This window comes from Bos indicus x Bos taurus, chromosome 12 (assembly GCF_003369695.1).
Source record: "Bos indicus x Bos taurus breed Angus x Brahman F1 hybrid chromosome 12, Bos_hybrid_MaternalHap_v2.0, whole genome shotgun sequence".
Classification (NCBI taxonomy): Eukaryota; Metazoa; Chordata; class Mammalia; order Artiodactyla; family Bovidae; genus Bos; species Bos indicus x Bos taurus.
The window spans coordinates 36,321,255-36,342,478 of NC_040087.1; the positions used below are offsets into that span (position 1 = coordinate 36,321,255).

The 21,224-nt window shown below is 36.4% G+C and overlaps 1 protein-coding gene and 1 pseudogene across 1 annotated transcript in view; one reads left to right on the top strand and one right to left on the bottom strand.

Moving 5' to 3' along the window:
* RNF17 (ring finger protein 17) overlaps positions 1-21,224 on the bottom strand; it is a 110,867-nt gene that overhangs the window by 78,667 nt on the left and 10,976 nt on the right. The window contains exons 3-9 of the mRNA XM_027557653.1: positions 19,575-19,666; positions 17,618-17,729; positions 16,419-16,499; positions 14,973-15,073; positions 5,456-5,627; positions 4,166-4,242; positions 3,025-3,099 (exon numbers count right to left, since the gene is read on the bottom strand). Of these exons, the coding sequence (XP_027413454.1) occupies positions 3,025-3,099; positions 4,166-4,242; positions 5,456-5,627; positions 14,973-15,073; positions 16,419-16,499; positions 17,618-17,729; positions 19,575-19,666 (710 nt within the window). The remainder of the gene's footprint in view (positions 1-3,024; positions 3,100-4,165; positions 4,243-5,455; positions 5,628-14,972; positions 15,074-16,418; positions 16,500-17,617; positions 17,730-19,574; positions 19,667-21,224) is intronic.
* On the top strand, positions 20,550-20,932 carry LOC113902418 (annotated as a pseudogene).

A 21,224-nucleotide genomic window follows, 5' to 3' on the forward strand; every position in this document is an offset into this window, starting at 1 on the left:
GAAGCACTGAGAGGTACAATCCTGAGACAATTTCTAGAAACCTACATAGAGGGTTAAAACAATGATTAGTCTGAATCCTTTGGGTATGATTATTCAACAGCCACTAACCTGCAGCTGATTATTCACTTCACTCCATATTTTTCTATCTTCAGAAATCCACACAGATAAAAGCTATCAAATCTATAAGTATAGAAATTCTATCAAAGAAATGAGATTGAGTCTCAGAAGCCTTTATTCTAGTTAACCCATGAAAGTTTTAGTTTCTTCACAGATCACCATATAAGAAGCCAAATGAAATCAGAAATAAGAACCTACAAAGCCAACTGAATTCAGCAGACCTATTTTATCTGTCTCTAAATACATGTTGACTAAAGGTCCGAACACCTCCTAAGTATACATATACGTACACAACTTTGTAATCTAAAACATTTATTTGTATCTTATCTGACCTTACATTTAACATTGTCAATCAACTCCTGCCTCACAAACCTCTCCTCCTTTGACTTCTAGAGTATCAGTCTCTCCTGCTCCCTCTTCGTTTCCTATGGTTTGCAAGTTACTCTTTCCCTGTCTTGAAATTTAGTATTTTTCTAGGGCGCAGTCCTTGACCCACTTCAATATCTGTTTTCACTATGCAAACCCATTCTTTAATTACCACCTGTCATCAGTAGAGGCAGGCTACAGTGATATTCCCTAAAATCTAGGGAGAAATTTAAAAGACTTCTGAGTAAAACTTAAAACCATGGCAAGATCAGTATAGACGCTTAAAGAAAATACCTTTTGGTATCAAAAATATTTGACAGTAACCATATTCAAGTTATGAAAACATCTAGAAGAATGTACTGACTGGAAAGGATGATCATCCATGAAAATGCAGAAAGTCAAGTCACAGAGGTATACAGGGGCCAGGGCTCCATGTGTGGGCAAGATGACTCGAGCCAAAGGCCTGGTACTTGAGGCCTCTGGCAAGGTCTTCCCTGTGGGGTCAAGGAACACAGCAGGCTGACTAGTACCAACACTCTTCACAGCTATTTGATATATCTTATTCCCTTTATTCCAAAAACACCACGAAGCTTCTGATGATTTGGCTTTCTGTGTCTGTTTGGATATTAGAAAAGAATGCCAACATAAGTATTCTATTAATAGTTCCTGTGATAATACTATCTGCCCCTTAAGTTAATAAACTGGCATTCAGATCATGTGTCAGTTTTGTGAACTTGGTTTACATGAGTTTACCTGGTTTAGAGTAGATCTGCTCATGTCTGTTTCTGAGCTTGTAATGCTGTGGGCCAGGCCCTCATTAGTTCCCCAAAGTAATGAATGTGATGCTTCTTGAGGGATGATTTCCTGAGGAGCCATACCACCTTCAAATGAATAAACTTATTTTCTTTTGGGGGTTTCTAAACCATTTATATTCTGACTACTCCTAAACCAAGAATCAAATCCTGTAACTTCCCTCCACAGGTTTCTCCCCAGATACCTAGTAAAAAACAGGAACTCAGCATATCCCACTATCTTCCCCTCCCAACTTTTCTTTGTATATTTCCAATCTTGGTAAGTAACACCACAATTCATCACCTCAGTCACCAAAGATACACCTATAAATCATTGGAATGCTTCCCTTTTCCTCATTCCTCACACTGAAACGATTACTAAGTTTCACCACTTTTCCTTATTTAGCATTTGTCATTACCTATTCCTTTCCAGTGCTACTACCTACATTTGGTTTCTCATCATTTGCTAGGCCATATAATATATATATATATATATATAAAATATATAATATTATATGCTAGGTCATATAATAACCTAAGCCATCCTTCAGCCTCTAGCCTCATATTCTTCCAAAAAATTCTCTATGGTCACTAGAGTTACCTTTTACAAATGTAACCTAAGTACTTTTACATTCATTCTGAAAATATTTTAATGGCTATTACTTACACCTGTGCTATCCAACATAATCTTCTGCGATAATGAAAATATGCCGCATGATATTTGATATGATAGTCACTAACCAAATATAGCTACTGAGCACCTGAAATGTGTCTAGTGCAACCAAAGAACTAAAATCTTCATTTTATTTAGTTTTAATTTATGTTTAAATTTAAATAACCACACATGGTTAGCAGCTACCATACTGGGTAGCACAGGTCTAGGAAATAAAGTTCAAACACCACCAGAGCATACAAAGTTTTTAGGATTCAGCCTCTTTGTATCCTCTGTCAAACAAAATTCTACAGGCAGGTTCCTGAACACAGTATACTATCTCACTGCCCATAAATTTTTTTCTGCTAAGATGCTGCCTCCCTACTGTTCTCCCTTTCAACTGGTACTCATTTTTCATGAATGGGGGAAAATAAAAATCTGCTCTTTCCAAGTCCCCTGGTACCCTGCAAAGAACTGATCATTCCCTTCTTTTGCATCTCCATTAGACTGCACATTTTACTATCAAAGCAATTATGCGCTTTACTGTTTACATATGTCATTCTTTATTTACTGTAACTTCTCTGCATAAATCTTAATACTTAGGGTGTTATGTCTCAGTGGTAAAGAATCTGCCTGCCAATGGAGAAGATGCAGGAGATGCAGGTTCAGTTCCTGGGTCCAGAAGATCCCCTGGAGAAAGGAATGGCTACCTACTCCAGTATTCTTGCCTGGGAAATTCCATGGACAGAGGAGCCTGACAGGGCTACAGTCCATAGGGTTGTAGAGAGTCAGACATGACTGAGTAAACAATTTCACTTTTCAACACTTAGAGGCTAGCACATCAGTGTTCAACGCTGGCTGAGTAAATGAATCTCAAAGATGACACATACATCATTGGATACTAATCCTTTCTAGGTCTTTTAATTCTTAAATATTTTATGTAGCATTAATTTACAGAAAACATTTTGCCCTTACATTACTTTTCAGCTTTTGAATCAACATTATACTAAAGATCAATTTTTTTGTTTGATCTAATATTTCTGTCCCTTAGGCCATATCAGACACTAATGGCATGTTGCCATTCTTATAAATACTTACCTTGTTGAATCCTCAAATTCAATCTTTCCCATTCTGTTGAACATACAGATGATCTCACTGCAATCCATATTCAACCTAAAATTAAATACTTAGCATAAAAAGTGTTCTAATGTAAGTTTATTACTTTCTCTAATAAAACTTAGCTAACATTAAAAACTCTGAAGTAGATGGGGAAACAGTGGAAACAGTGGCTGACTTTATCTTTTGGGGCTCCAAAAGCACTGCAGATGGTGACTGCAGCCATGAAATTAAAAGACGCTTACTCTTTGCAAGGAAAGTTATGGCCAACCTAGATAGCATATTCAAAAGCAGAGACATTACTTTGCCAACAAAGGTCCATCTAGTCAAGGCTATGGTTTTTCCAGTGGTCATGTATGGATATGAAAGTTGGACTGTGAAGAAAGCTGAGCACCGAAGATTTGATGCTTTTGAACTGTGGTGTTGGAGTAAACTCTTGAGAGTCCCTTGGACTGCAAGGAGATCCAACCAGTCCATCCTAAAGGAGATCAGTCCTGGGTGTTCATTGGAAGGACTGATGCTGAAGCTGAAACTCCAATACTTTGGCCACCTCATGAAAAGAGTTGACTCATTGGAAAAGACCTTGATGCTGGGAGGGATTGGGGGCAGGAGGAGAAGGGGACGACAGAGGATGAGATGGCTGGATGGCATCACCGACTCGATGGACATGAGTTTGAGTGAACTCCAAGAGTTGGTGATGGACAGGGAGGCCTTGTGTGCTGTGATTCATGGGGTTGCAAAGAGTCGGACACAACTGAGCGACTGAACTGAACTGAAAAACTCTAAAAGAGCATTTAAACAACTTTTTAATTCATAAATCACACTTAATTTGGTTGCTAATCTGGGAAATATTTTTGACCCAAATTTTCAATTTATAATTGCTTGTTATTTTAATAAATATAGGTTCTAATACATATTTATGGAGAGGGAAATGGCAACCCACTCCAGTGTTCTTGCCTGGAGAATCCCAGGGACGGGGGAGCCTAGTGGGCTGCCCTCTGTGGGGTCACACAGAGTCAGACACGACTGAAGCGACTTAGCAGCAGCAGCAATACATATTTATACTTAATTATCAGACTCTTTTGAATTATAGATTTCTTTTATATGAATTACAATTACTTACTTGGGAGAGTTCCTTAGTTTTAGAGAGCTGACTTGTGACAAGTCACTCTCAAATGTTAACTTCAAAGTCCGGATGATCTAGAATCAAAAGAGAAGTATTGCTCATATGTGTGTTTTGTTTTGTTACAAATACTGTTGAAACAGAGTAAGATTTCAGAGGGAAAACTATACTCTTTAGGTATTTCATTAATGTGCTCAGGGTCTGATCTTAGGCAAGCAAAGAGAGGGATGCAAATTTCCCCAAAGAAATTAAAAAACTTTTGGAGATGTGTATTAAGATATAACAACAAAAGATAACAACTAATTAATACATGGGATACAGCTACACGATCAGGGGAAATTCTGATGACACTCGTGCGCCTGCACTGCTGTCCTTAAACGTTTTTCTCTCTCTTTTTCTGCCCCATCTTCCTAACGTGGCTAACTAGGGTGAAGACCAAATTTTACTTTTTTTCACCTCCTAATGTTTCATGTGTAATACACAGGAATAGACTACTACTGTTCCTGTCACTACAGCTAGATGGAGGCCTGGTCAAGTAAGACAGTGCAAAAACTTTAAAAGTTCAAGACTTTGGAAGCAGGTAAACCAAGAGCTTCTATTTTACACCTCAGTTCAGTCCAAACATCTGATTATCTATGGGGAATGAGGTCCTGAAGATTCCAAGACAATAGAGTAGGATCTATACCTCAAGGGAACAAGACAGAAATTAGCAAAGAGGACTGATGGTAACCCTTTCCCAGCAAACAATCTAGCAAGAAACATGTTTCTATTCCTGCCCAACTTGAGGCACAAGAAACATGTTTCTATTTCTGCCCAACTCCAGGCACATGATTAGATGACAGGACAGGGTTGAAGCACCTTGTATCCTGACTCACAGAGTCGGGGGTTGGGAGAAAAACCTAAACAGCATTTTGATAAATTTTTAAGAGTTGATAGTCATACCTGTCTATAAAAATAGAGTCCTATTTATTTTGCTACTCTTATTTGTTGTTTTTTATTCAAGTGTCCTAGAAACAACTTTCAACTTAATATCATCCTACTTGTTCTCAGATGTGTGTCATAAAGACTTTACTGTACCATTTCCCTAAGTGGTAAATAATAATAAAAGGTCAAACAAAGTTATTAATGTTTATCTTAGAATTTAAATGCCTAAGAATTCTAAATTCATGCCAATAAAGTTAGGATAATCTGAAAAGCAAATTCTTGCAGTTAAGTCTTAGATATCATATTCCAAAGCAGGTAAAGTAAGCTACCACAGGAATAATTCACATTATGAACTATTAAAATTACCTGATTTAGGTCACAATATATCCTTAGAGAAGGTGCAGATTTTAATTCTCTTGCTATCTTCATAGCTGCATCCAAATCACTTTTTTTTGCTTCAATGTAGCTTTTAGTCACTATTATTTTTGATAAATAATTGTCTGTATTTCTTGCTAATTCTTCACACAGGCTCTTCTTCCTTCATTTAAATTAGGTTATTTTTCAATATTTCATATACAATTTTATGAAAGCAAATTTATCATAACTCAAAAGTACTGAAAAGGTAATTTCAGTTTCATGAACTTAAATTTTAATATGGTTAATGAGACATTCAACTGAACTAAAATCTATTATAGTTGAAAGCTATGTATACGTAACCAGAGAAAAAGTAACTTTTGTAGAAGAATATAGTTATGTTCCAGATACAGGTGTCACAGAACTGCAGAGGTAAGACAAACCCTAGACCAATCTACCACTTTTAAAAGTAAGTGAATCCTGGCTATCTTGCAGTCACTTGTGCCATTACAAAGACATATCCGTATTCATTTCTCACGAGGATCTATCTGCACATTTTAAAATTTCATAGGCAGATACATATTACATGAATTTGAAATAAGACTTTAAAATAGACTTCACCAAACCAAAACTCAGATATCAATTAACTATAATCTTCAAAGCTATCAGTTATGAAACTGAAGAGTTATTCCTTCATTACTCAAAAATTCCGCCTATAGTGGAATTACTTTATCATGGAAATTAAGATATTTTGTACCAAAAATTATTGCTCATTTTATTCATCTTGTAAATGAATAAAATGATTTCCTCAAATCAAATCTGGCCTCAAAAAAGTGGAGTTTGCCACACTGAAGAGTAATAAGAATGTGCCACAGGCTCTGCAAGGACTTCCCTGATAGCTCAGACGGTAAAGAATCTGCCTGCAATGCAGGAGACCCGGGTTCAATGCCTGGGTTGGGAAGATCCCCTGGAGAAGGGAATGGCAACCCACTCCAGTATTCTTGCCTGGAGAATTCCAAGGGCAGAGAAGCCTGGCGGGTTACAGTCCATGGGGTCAGAAAGAGTCGGACACAAGTGAATGACTAACATACACACATGCTCTGCAGGTGAAGAAGTATTCCAAAAAATTTTTAGTAATTACACATAAATTTATGAAAATCATTTATTTAGGAGATAAATGGTCATTTTGATAAGTTTCAGATGACTCTCCCCAAAATTCATGCCCACGAAGTGATGTTAGCAAAATGGCAGACTAGGAGACTTGAAGTCCTTGTTCTTCAATGGTGATGTCAAATGACAGCTAAGAATTGGTTACAATAACCTTCTAGAACTGGAGAACGGACAAAGGTATACAGCAACAACACAAATGTGCAGTGGAAAAAAATCCACATTCTTTATCAGCAGGACATTTCATTTCTTGTCCTTTCCCAGACCCTCCCTCCGTGTGGTGCAGTCCTGGTCTGGAGGCAGCAGCATACTTCCTGATTCCTTCCCTCCAAAGGGAGTATGCTGCTGCTGCTGCTGCTAAGTCGCTGCAGTCGTGTCTGACTCTGTGAGACCCCATAGACGGCAGCCCGCCAGGCTCTCCCGTCCCTGGGATTCTCCAGGCAAGAACACTGGAGTGGGTTGCCATTTCCTTCCCCAGTGCATGAAAGTGAAAAGTGAAAGTGAAGTCGCTCAGTCATGTCCGACTCTTCGAGACACCATGGACTGCAGCCTACCAGACTCCTCCGGCCATAGGAGTTTCCAGGCAAGAGTACTGGAGTGTGGTGCCATTGCCTTATTTGCAATGTCCTACTTTGTGGCGGGGATGCAGGGGGAGTGAGGAGATGGAGGGGCGGAAGGGAAGGGGGGCTGCCTGAAGAACCCTTTCACTTAATTTGGCACTCAGGCAGCAAGAGGAACCAAGACCACCCAAGAAGGTTGCAGAAAGATTCCTCAAGCATACAGGTAGCATACCCCAGGTTAGGCCACATGTTAGGTCAAAAACAACAAGTTTTAATACTTTTAAAAGACAATGTAAAAGTATCCTTTCTGAACACAAAGGAATGAAAACTAGAACTCAGTAACAGAAGGAAACTGGAAATTCCACAAATATGTGGAAATTAAAGAACATACTCCTAAACACAAATGGATCAAAGCAAAGTAACACAAGGAGAGTATTTTGAGACAAATGAAAATGAAAAATCAAAATATCAGAACTTATGGGATGCAATTAAATTGGATCTGAGAGAAAAATAAATATATAGCTGTAAGTACATGAAAAAAGGCATTGCAAAAAAAAAAAAAAAAAGGCATCACAAACCAACGACCTAATTTTACACCTTTGCTGTTGTTCAGTCGCTATGTCATGTCCGACTCTTTACGATCCCATGCACTGCAACACACCAGGCTTCCCTGTCCTTCACTATCTCCCAGAGTTTGCTCAAATTCATTTTATTGGGTCAGTGATGCTATCTAACATCTCACCCTTTGCCACCCTCTTCTTCTTCTGCCTTCAATCTTTATGTTTACACCTCAGGAACTAGAAAATAACAAACTAAACCCAAAGCTGCCAGAAGGAAGAAATAATAGGATTAGAGCAGAAATAAGTAAATAGCTAGGCAAAAATAGAGAAAAATCAATGAAACCAAAAGATGGTTCTTTGAGATTAAAATTCACCAATTTTAGATACACTGCCTAGAAAAACAAGAAAAGAATAAATTTACTAAAATAAAAAATAAAGTAGGCATTCAGCTCAGTTCAGTTGCTCAGTCATGTCTGACACTTTGTGACCCCATGAACCACAGCATGCCAGGTCTCCCTGTCCATCACCAATTCCCGGAGTCCACCCAAAACCATGTCCATTGTGTCGGTGATGCCATCCAACCAACTCATCCTCTGTCGTCCCCCTCTCCTGCCCTCAATCTTTCCCAGCATCAGGGTCTTTTAAAATGAGTCTGCTCTTTTCATCAGGTGGCCAAAATACTGGAGTTTCAGCTTCAACATCAGTCCTTCCAATGAACACCCAGGACTGATCTCCTTTAGGATGGACTGGTTGGATCTCCTTGCAGTCCAAGGGACTCTCAAGAGTTTACTCCAACACCACAGTTCAAAAGCATCAATTCTTCTGCACTCAGCTTTCTTTATAGTCCAACTCTCACATCCATACATGACTACTTGAAAAACCTTAACCTTGACTAGACGGACCTTTGTTGGCAAAGTAATGTCTCTGCTTCTGAATATGCTGTCTAGGTTGGTCATAACTTTCCTTGCAAGGAGTAAGCATCTTTTAATTTCATGGCTGCAATCACCATCTACAGTGATTTTGGAGCCCAGAAAAATAAAGTCAGCCACTGTTTCCACTGTTTCCCCATCTATTTGCCCTGATGTGATGGGACCGGATGTCATGATCTTAGTTTTCTGAATGCTGAGCTGTAAGCCAACTTTTTCACTCTCCTCTTTCACTTTCATCAAGAGGCTTTTTAGTTCTTCTTTGCTTTCTGCCATAAGGATGGTGTCATCTGCATATCTGAGGTTATTAATATTTCTCCCAGCAATCTGGATTCCAGCTTGTGCTTCCTCCAGCCCAGCGTTTCTCATGATGTACTCTGCATATAAGTTAAATAAGCAGGGTGACAATATACAGCCTTGACGTACTCCTTTTCCTATTTGGAACCAGTCTGTTGTTCCATGTCCAGTTCTAACTGTTGCTTCCTTACCTGCATACAGATTTCTCAGGAGGCCAGTCAGGTGGTCTGGTATTCCCATCTCTTGAACTATTTTCCACAGTTTGTGGTGATCCACACAGTCAAAGGCTTTGGCATAGTCAATGAAACAGAAATAGATGTTTTTCTGGAACTCTCTTGCTCTTTTGATGATCCAGCGGATGTTGGCAATTTGATCTCTGGTTCCTCTGCCCTTTCTAAAACCAGCTTGAACATCTGGAAGTTCATGGTTCACGTATTGCTGAAGCCTGGCTTGGAGAATTTTGAGCTTTACTTTGCTAGAATGTGAGATGAGTGCAATTGTGCAGTAGTTTCAGCATTGTTTGGCGTTGCCTTTCTTTGGGACTGGAATGAAAACTGACCTTTTCCAGTCCTGTGGACACTGCTGAGTTTTCCAAATTTGCTGACATACTGAGTGCAGCACTTTCACAGCATCATCTTTTAGGATTTGAAATAGCTCAAGTGGAATTCCATCACCTCCACTAGTTTTGTTCATAGGCATAGGATAATCAATTTTACAGAAACTAAAAAAATTTGAAGGCAATGCTATGAATAACTATGCCAAGAAATTGGATACCCTAGATGAAGTGGACAAATTCCTACAAACACACCACCTACCAACACTGAATCATGAAGAAATAGAAAATCTGAGCAGATCAATAAAAAGTAACAAGACTGAATTAGTAATCAAAAGCTTCCCCCACAGAAAAGCCCAGACCAGAGAACTTCACTGGTAAATTATACCAAAAATTCAAAGAAAAAATAAATAAATAAAATCAATTCCCCTCCAAAATATTGAAGAGCCACAGGAAACACTTTCCAACTTATTCTGAGACCAGCATCACCTTCATACCAAAGCCATAAGAAAACACTACCAGAAAACTATTGATCAGTGTCTCTTATGAGCATTAAGTCAAAATCCTCAACAAAATACTAGCAAATTCAATCAGCAGAACAGTGAAAGAATAATACATCATGCCAAGTGGGACTTATTCCTGAAATGAAGTATGAGTACCAATTAATGTTATATAGCATATTAACAGAAAGAAGAAAACCCCCCACAAGATCCTCTCAAATAATAGAGAAAAAGGATATGACAGTTTCAACCCCCTTTCAGGATAAAAATACTCCAACAAGGAATTGAGGAAAACTACACCAACTTATAAAACTTACATAAGAAAAACCCACAGCTAACATTACACTAGATGATGAAAGACTGACAGCTTTTCTTCTAAGGACGGTAGTAAGAAAAGGGTGTGAGAATTTACCACTGCTATTTAATATACTATTGTAAGTTCTAGCCAGAATAATTAGTCAAAAAAAGACATAAAAGCCACCCAAATTGACAAAAAGTAAGAAAGTGATGTCTTTTTGCAGATGACATCATCTTATAGGTAAGAAAGAAAGAGAAGAAAGTGAAGTCACTCAGTTGTGTCCAACTCTTTGCGACCCCATGGACTACAGCCTACCAGGCTCCTCTGTCCATTAGATTTTCCAGGCAAGAATACTAGAGTGGGTTGCCATTTCCTTCTCCAGGAGATCTTCCCGACCCAGAGACTGAACCCGGGTCTTCCGCATTGTAGGCAGACACTTTGCTGTCTAAGCCACCAGGGAAGTCTTATAGGTAAAGATGTCACAAGAATAGTAGTAGGGCTAATAAATAAATTCAGCAAAGATACAGGATACAAAATGAACACACAAAAAATCAGATACATTTCTACATACTGACAGTGAACAGTCCGAAAAGAAAATTGACAGAACAATTCATTTTACGAAAGAATAAAAATAAGACTGGACTCAGGAATAAACGTAACTGAGGCTGCAATAGACTTGTACATTTGCTGTATACTACATAACATTGCTGAAATTAATGAAGCCAAAATAAATGGAAAGATCTCTTATAATCATGAACTGGAAGACTTAATATTTGTTAAGATGTCAATACCCAAAGCAATTTACAATTTAAAGCCATCCATATCAAAATTCCAATGATGCTTCATGCAGAATAGAAAAACCCATCCTAAAAGTCACAGGAGATCTCAAGGGACCCCAAACTTCCAAAACAATCTTGAGAAAGAACAAAGTTGTAGAGCTTACACATCCTGATTTCAAAATTTGCTACAAAGCCACAGTAATTAAAACACTGTCCTACTGCCACAAGAACAGACAGATGGACCAATGGAAGAGAATAGAGAGCCCAGAAATAAATCTTCACAAACATGGTCACTGAGTTTTGACAGGAGTCTCAAGACCATTCAATGGAGAAAAGACCCATCTTTCCAACAAATGGTGCTGGGAAAACTGGATGTCCGTATGGTAAAGAATGAAGCTGGACCCTTCCTTTACACTATATAAAAAAATTGGCTTAAAATGCCTCAAAGATCTATATGTAAAAGCTAAAACTGTAAAACTCTTAGAAGAAAACACAGTTGGAGAAAGTTTCATGATTGAAGATTTGGCAACAATTTCTTGGATATGACACCAAAACACAGAGAAAAATAGATAGAATTTTAGAAAATTCTAGAAAAATAGAAACAAAAGAGAAAACAGATAAATTGGACTTCACAAATTAAAAACATGTTTGGATCAAAGAATGCTATCAAGAGAGTGAAAAGGAGGGATTTGCCTGGTGGTCCAAGGCTAAGACTCCAAATGCAGGAGACCTGAGTTCAATCTCTGGTTGGGGAACTAGATCCCACATGCCACAACTAAGACCTGGCACAGCTAAATAATTTAGTTCAACAATAACAACAACCTACGGACTTGAAGAAAATATTTGCAAACTATGTGACCAACAAAGGCTTAATTTCTAAAGCATACAAACAGCTTATACAGCTCAAAAAATTTAAAAATGGGCAAAAGACCTAAACTGACATTTCTCCAAAGAAGACCATTACTCAGATGGTCAACAGGCACATGAAAAGATATCCAACATCACAAATTATTAGAAAAAACACGTTTACTGTAAGTCCTTGCATCTGTGGTGCTAGGTGAGTGTGAGAAGGTGTCAAGGACTGAAAAAATATTTTGTTGCCTAAAAAAAAAAAAAAAGGAAAAAAAAAGTTGTCTGTAGGCATGTTAAATATGCTTAAGTGTGTCTCTCTCTACCTATAACACACCATTGCTTTGTGGATTTGTTTTATGTATGTGTGTGTTTACAGTAGATAAAACCCTGTGCAAAAAATAAATGTCCTGAATTCTCAAAAAAAAAAGAAAAATGGAAATCAAAACTACAATGACGTATCCCACTTCCCACAAATAAGAATGGTCATCATCAAAAAGTCTACAAATAAATGCTAGACAGTGTGTGGAGAAAAGGGAGCCCTCCTATACTGTCAGTGGGAATGGAAACTTGGTGCATTCACTATGCAGAACAGTATGAAGGTTCTATAAAAAACTAAAAACAGTAACCATATGATCCAGCAATCCAATTTCCGGGCACATATCCAGAAAAGATGAAAACTCTAAAACTCAATACATGCACTTCAATGTTCAAAGTACTCAAAGTAGCAATATTTACATTAGCCAAGACAAGGAAATAACTTAAATGGATAAAAAAGATGTGATATATGTACATGATGGAATATGACTCAGCCATAAAAAAGTATGAATCAATGCCATTTGCAGCAACATGGATGGACCTAGAGAATATTATACTTACTAAAGTCAGACAAAGAAAGACAAGTGTCATACATCACTTTTATGTGGAATATAAATGAACTTACTTACAAGTCAGAAACAGACCCACAGACATTTAAGGGTAGAAGAGACAAATTAAGCATTTTGGATTAACATATACACACTAGTATATACAAAGTAGATAAAAAACAAGGACATACTGTACAGCACAGGGAATTATATGCAATATCTTGTAATAACCTATAATGAAAAAGAATATGTATAACTGAATCACTCTGCTGTATACCTGAAACTAATACTGTAATTCAAATGTAATTCAAATTCAAACTAATACTGTATTTCAATAAAAAAATTTTAAACCACAAACAAAAGGCAAGCCACAGGAAGAGAAAATATATGAAAACAATACATCTCATAAAGGACTGATATCCATAATGTATAAAGAACTCCTACCCCATCAATAACAAAATAAACACTACAAAAATGGGCAAAGGACTGGAATACTATTTCTCCAGAGAAAATACATAAATGGTCAACTAATAAGCACATGAAAAGATGTGCTCCATAATACTAGCTATCATGGAAATGTAAATCAAATCCAAAATGAGATTCCACTTCACATCCTCAAAATGGTTATTCTTTTCAAAAAAAAAATAAAATGTTGGTGAGGATGTGGAGAAACTGGAACCTTTGAGCACTGCTGGTGGAAAAGTAACGTGTGCGGCCACCACAGAACACAATTTGGTAGTCCTTAAAAAGTTAAACATAAAATTATTGTATGCCACTAAACTATACATTTTTAAATTTCAATTTTATTGGACTATATTTGATTTTCAATGTTATATTAATATTAGTTAATAATACTAAACTAATATTAATATTAGTTTCAGGTATACAGCAAAGTGATTCAGTTATACATATAATCTTTTTTTTAGATTCTTTTCTCATATAGGTTATCACAGAATACTGAATACATTTCTCTGTACTATACAGTAGTTTCTTATTTATTTTATATATAATAGTGTATGTTCATCTCATACACTGTTTGAGATGATTCATCTGTATCATCTGTATGTATGTATTCATCTGTATCATCTGTATGTATTCATATGTATTCATATGTATCATCTGTATCATCACACTGTATGTTCTGATTCATCCCTCCCCCCACCACTAAACTGTACACTCAAACAGTTACAAAGGTAAACTTTATGATGTACATTTACCACTATTAAAAACATTTAAAATGCATGCACATGACTTATCACCTTTAAACTCCACTTTGGCCACCTGATGCGAAGAACTGACTCATTGGAAAAGACCCTGATGCTGGGAAAGATTGAAGGCAGGAGGAGAACAGGACAACAGAGGATGAAATGGCTGGATGGTATCACTGACTCGATGGACATGAGCTTCAGCAAACTCCAAGAGCTGGTGATGGACAAGGGAAGGCTGGTGTGCTGCAGTCCACGGGGTCACAAAGAGTTGGATATGACTTAGCAACTGAACTGAACTGACCTATCACTTAGATACTATAAAAACCAAATGTGAGATACCATAAATATCAAGCAATAAAGAGTATCAACTGATTCATTCAGAGTGATGAACCTGTGTTCTGGGCATTCCAATTAGAAATTAAAAAAAGAAACAAGAGTCAAATAGACAAGCACCATTTCTAAATACCAATTTATCACAACTTCTATGAGTCTGTCTCTTAAAATGCAAAATGTGATTAAAGATTACTTGAGATCATATATATCAACATTTTTAAAAAGGATGGATATGTAACAGTATGGTATGTGTTTCAAAAAATCATTATTATTTGCTCTTGATGCAAATAAACACATAAAAAAATGATGGCATTATGTACATGAAAATGTATGTTTGCATTTTCCCAAGTATGCTGAATTCTACAATAGGATTCAGAAATAGACAGCATTTCTCTGTGCTAACTGCTTTAAGAAAGAAATTATTTAACAGCTTTGGGAACAGAAGGCAAATAGCCTAAATAAACAAATTTTCTTCATTTCGAAGCTGTAAACGTCAGCCTGTAAGGGAACCACCCATTACCTTCTAAACTTGTTTAAAATCTACTAATTTTTTTCAATCTATGCAGAGAAATAAAATGACAAGTTGATATTAAAAGCTTCAGTTGCACTGAGTCTGTATTTTTAATTTATTACCTGGAATCAAGAGAAGTGTAAAGCTGATCAAACTGCTTCTCTAGAACCTCTTTAAGACAGACCGTCTCCTCTTTTGTTTGACTGTGCATGTGTTCAAGCATCTGGGAAAAAGATAATACAAAGACCTAATTTGGTATTTTTATTTTGTGGGAATTGTGCTATTCAACATAATTTTGAAAAGTAAAAGGTACTTTTTGGACTCTTCAAAATAACAACAGAAGAGATCAGATGATAAAAATGGGAAAAATCACATGGTTAAACTTTAAATCTTTGTTCTTGTCAGCAAGATCACATCTTTGTTAGTACTTTGTACTGATAAAATTAGCAAAAAGGACTAGAAAACCCACTAAGTTTTCTGAACTTCTCATCACTTTTACTCAGTACAGGAAATGGATCATTTTGGATAGCTAAGTTTCTCTCTGGCAGGATTCCTTAAATTTATAAAAACTTAAAATATAACATTAGGGGCTTCACTGGTGGTCCAGTGGTTAAGATTCTGCACTCCCAATGCATGGGGGCATGGGTTCGATCCCTGGTCAGGGGACTAAGATCCTGCATGCCACACACTAAGGACAAAAAAACCCTATATATATATATATATATATATATATATATATATATATATATATATATGCGCACACACATATTTTAATTAAAATGTTAGCTATTCCACAAATTTCCTTGTATTTTAAACAAAGACTCATCGCTTGAGATCTGTGACCTTTTTTTTCTTTTAATCTTTCCTTTTTGAAACGGTAATGTCTATCCTATGCCTGCTCAACAAATGCATTAATATTTTAGAAGTAGATAATTTACTAGTTTCACACATTCACAGCTGGAGAGGAATTTTGCCCCAGCACGAGTCATACCCTGAATCTCACCCATACCTGATTTAGGAGATACTTAGATGAGATTTTGGACTTAGATTTGATGCCAAAATTGGCTAAAAATTAGGGGGATATGAGATGTAGTAAATGTATTCTGCAAATACATATGTTGAACTCTTAAATTCTATGTTAGCTACAATCTTTTGAATGCCTTGGTGAATTTGCTGTTGGTAGGTGCAAGGAGCTTGTTCTTTGTCAATAAATGAGGGAAGTCTCTCTCTTGGGTTGATGGGCCAAGAAAGAACCTAAAACTCTGTATAACAGTATACAGCCAAATAATGAGCAGTATCAGAATAGTGATCTGCAATGCTTCCAAGACAAAAAATTCAGCTCACAGCAAACAGAGCTTCAATTTCAGCAGGCTGCCAACACAAATGGTATGAAGCTACTTCTAGGAGGGCATGAGTTTTCCATTCTTTTTTATGTTTCTCTCACTGGATTATCATATGTAAGCTCTATCTATCATGCTAAGCTCTACTACCTTCAGTGATATACATCAAAAGGGAACATGTCTTAATTTAGGATACAGCATACATTTAGGATCATACAGAAAGCTTACTTTTACAGCAATACTTAGTTGTTCAAAATTTTGGCCTGCTATCTTCAATGCTTCATCAATCTCTTCCACAGTTTTACTTTCCTAAGAAGGGAGAGAGGAATCACATACAAATACAAAATATAAAAACAGATGCTTAGATAGACTGTAACAGTTGCAAAAACATCAAGCTACCATTTTGTTTACAAAAGCAACCTAGATCCATTACAGCAATCTGAAAACATGCAACAATGAACATTTTAGAGTTCTGCTGATAGTATTCCAGACTTTTTTTTTTTTAGGTATCTTTCTGAAAAAATGGGATTATATCCTATAACCATTTTGCAACTCAAAACTACCTGAAAATAATAATCATGATCATAAATAATACATGTAAACAGTAACAGTTTTTAAGAAAATGAAGATTATAATCAGGCTATGTTAATATTTAAACACTGGGGACTTCCGTGCTGGTCCAGTGGTTGGGAGTCCATGCTACCAATGCAGGGGGTGAGGGTTTGGTCCCTGGTTGAGAACTAAGATTCCGTATGCTGGGTGGCATGGCCAGAAAAGAAAAAAAAAAAAAAAAAGACTAAAATTAACGTACAGAAATTCCTTGATAAAAACAAAAGAAAATTCTTATGGGGAAAAAAAAGATTTAAACACGGAAGACAGTGCTCTTTCCTCCCCCAGCCCACCAATAATCTCCTTAACAAAACGACAATATTCTACTCAATAGCACTTTGGAATTTGTTCTGTTTCTAACCTTCAATTAAAAGAATATATTATTTAAAGTTATCAAAAGCCATAACTGATAAAATTCAGTCTTCCAACAAGAATTACATCATCATCAGTAAGTGCCACTAGGTCTTTTAGCTGCCATTAAAAATAACTGGAAAATTATACTTAGAATTTGGAAACTTGTATCTTATACAAGTTTCATAAAATCTGAATTCAATCTAAATATCTAAATAAATAAAATCTCAATATCAAGAGCACTAACAGTTGATCAAAGGCAGAATATGTTGACTTGGAAAGAAAACAATTGTTGAGGCATAGTTTAGAATAAAATAAAGAGACTGAAGCAAGGAGTGAAGGTTTACCTTTAAACTTCCCAAAAGAATCTGAATTATAGGACCCTTGAGAGCACAGGAAAGTCAAGCTACTAGAGAAAAGTAAAAATGTTTGGCCTTATCTCACTTCATGAATTACATTTTTCATACCTGTATTACAGCTGATGGGTTCAAAACAGTCCTGGGTGTGGAGGCTGAATGTTCTAAACTAATAGTTTGTTGATGAGCAGTCTTTTCAAAGTCCTGAGAACAATTCCTCATCCTGGAAAATGTCAAGTACATTATTTTAAGTATCAACATTAACATAATGGTTTTAATCTTCTATTTTGATTTTTACCCTCTATTAAAAATAATTCTTATGATGACTTATAAGGACATTTACAATGAGTTCTCAATTATCTGTGAAAAGCAAAGAGAGGAAAATCATGACTAGACATGTTTTCATATAAAAGCTAACTTTAACCAAGAATTCAACTTCTTAACCAATGCCTGAAAATAATAGCTTATAGTATAAATTGTGCTTTAATTTCTTAATCCTTTCTCCTTCCCTGATTTTTTTTGGTAGAGATGTTGATAATCACTCAACTGTCTTAAGCTCAATTAAAGCAAGTAAGTATACAAACAAATGCCAGCTATTAAAAAATGTACTTACAGGCCTGGCTAACGAGGTACTAAATTTACTAGGTAATTTCAAATGAAAAGCAAGCTGCATTTCTTGTCCATAGATGACAGAGTTTTTGCCTATTTTTTATCTTTATATCCCTACGTTGGCTGGCAAGAATAAGTTAATCATAGCCTAAAACAGCTTATAGAAGAAACTATGATGATTAGTCTCGTAGGAAGAAATGATACACAAAGTAATTTTTAAACATTTGATTACTTAAAAAGTGGATATCCATGTTCTTGAAAACATGTGAATGCATTAGCCATAAGGAGTCCATCATTCAATTCCTGTTTCAAAATACTAAAGAAAAACCAGGAAGGCAATGCATCATGTATCAAGGAACACTTCTATTTTAAAGCATATCACTATTTAAACCAAACTCTACTGAAATTAGGAAATAAGAGTTTTTAACCTAAGTATACTTGACATGGAGAACTAATTTGAAAACTGGCAATTTGGAAAAAACTGGGATACCTAAAACAGATTCATCTACTTATGAAAGTAAAATTTCACTTTGCAACCATATTTGACACTACATGCCATCTAGACAAAACTACAATCAGATTTGGCTTTCATGTTTAAAAAACAAGAAAGCTTCACAAAGAAATTCCAGATTTCTGTTTTGTCTTGAGAAGGATAACCTGGCACCACTGGGATATCTTAACACATAGCAGTAACTGGCTAGAGCTGAGCAAGGGCTCCCTCCTCTGAAGTGGGTGCATAATCCTTAGCACTCTTTAAAAAAAAGTCAGCCTCCCTCACCTGGTAAGTCAACTGCTAGATTCCTGAAGATGTCCCAATTGTTATGGCCACTGACTCTCATGCAGCCACAAAGATTCCTAAAGATTTATTCTAATCATTCCACTCAGAGGTTACGGAGGAAGTGATTGATGGAATACAAATAGAGGAGGTGGGAGCAGTACTGGCATTCAGTAAGCCTGAGTTCTACCTCTGGCTCTATCAATAAGCAGTAAGTAGACTTTAGCTAAGTCGTTTTATTTTCTAAATAAATAACTGTTCTGTTGGTTTCTAAGCACCCATTTAAACCTGGACAGAGGACCTGCAGCAGTCATGTGAAAAGTCAGGAATGCTAGCCTAAAGGATTTTGGATTTCATTGGCTAGGCCATGAAGAACCACAGAGCAGCAAATAATCTGGAAGAGCTGAGGTATGCAAAAGAGACTTAAAGAATTAAGTAGGGTGAAGAAATGGTAATTGTGAATTGTTTCCCCTCACTTTAAATGAGTACATACTAATGCTGCTTCTTTAGGAGTTGGATTCTCCACTTCATTAACAGCTCAGACAAATTATAAACTTAAAGAGCATTCTGTAAACAATGGGTTAGAGATACGGATATAAGAATGACCTTTTATCAATAACTCTAAAATAACTTTCAGAAATACAATGAATTTTAAATACTAAAATAAGTGCACATGGACCATACTTTTTAGGCGGATATTTTTCCATAAAAGAATCTTCTTTAATATATCCATCTATTGGGCAGTATTCTTGTTTTGTACTTATAGTTGTAGCAACCTTAGGACAAAAGATTAAAAACAAAAAACCAAAAAATCATTCAGTAAATTGTTTATACAGAATTCAAAAAAACTAGTGTGCTATTCATAGAAAAATGAAAAGATCCTTACATCATCTTTAAGTCAAAGAAAAACATACTTAAGTGACATTTATATCCTATTTTAATTTTTGAGGAAATCAGTAATTTGGCAACTATCAACTAAATAGAACTAAAAATAAATAAATAAAATAAACAGAACTAAAATATTTTCAGTTCATTCGCTCAGTCATGTCCAACTCTTTGAGACCCCATGGACTGCAGCACGCCACACCTCCCTGTCCATCACCAATTCCTGAGGTTTACCCAAACTCATGTCCATTGAGTCGGCGATGCCATCCAACAATCTTATCCTCTGAGTTCCCCTTCTCCTTCTGCCTTCAATCTTTCCCAGCATCAGGGTCTTTTCCAATGAGTCAGCTCTTCACATCAGGTGGCCATAGTACTGGAGTTTCAGCTTCAACATCAGTCCTTCCAATGAACACTCAGGACTGATCTCCTTTAGGATGGACTGGCTGGATCTCCTCACAGTCCAAGGGACTCTCAAGAGTTTACTCCACCACCACAGTTCAAAAGCATCAATTCTTTGGCACTCAGCTTTCTTTAGAGTCCAACTCTCACATCCATACCTGACTACTGGAAAACTGCAGCCCTGACTAGACAGACCTTTGTTGGCAAAGTAATGTCTCTGCTTTTTAATATGCTGTCTAGGTTGGTCGTAACTTTTCTTCCAGTAAGCGTCTTTTAATTTCATGGCTGCAATCATCATCTGCAGTGATTTTGGATTTCAATTAAATAGACAAAAAAGCTCTTTAACTCTCTGGCTGCCTGAAGATAGGTGCCATCATGAATGACACAGTAACAGACCAGGAAATTCATGACCAACCGACTACTTCAGTGGAAATAAATGGTAATCTAGGTTCTTTACTTTGGGAAGGCAACAGTAACCAGAACAGAAATTCAGGAAAAACTAGCCAAAATGTACAAGACCAGATGTCATTTTTGTATTTGGATTCAGAATCTATTTTGGTGGTGGCAAGACAACTGGCTTTGGCATGGTTTATGAATCCTTGGATTACACAAAGAATGAGCCCAAACACAGGCTTCTAAGACACAGCCTAGATGAGAAGAAAAAGACCTCAAGAAAACAGCAAAAGGAATGCAAGAATAGAATGAAAAAAGTCAGGGGGAATGCAAAGGCCAATGCTGGTCCTGGCAAGAAGCAGTAAAGATTCTGTAGTGACTGTATCTGTGGTGACTGCAGATTTTTCATGAGAGAGAATAAACTAAGACCTTTAAAAAAAAAAAAAAAGATAATCCAATAAATGGTATGGATCAGCTAATCATTCTGAAGAAGAAAGTTACATAACCACCTTACATCATATAAAATATATTAGAAAGGGACCTAATAGGGACCTTCCTAAAAAATAAAAGATAAATGTATTAAAAAAAATAAAATAATTATGTATACCTCTGAGATGAAAGTTTTGACTAATCAAAGAAAACTTAGAAGCCATGAAG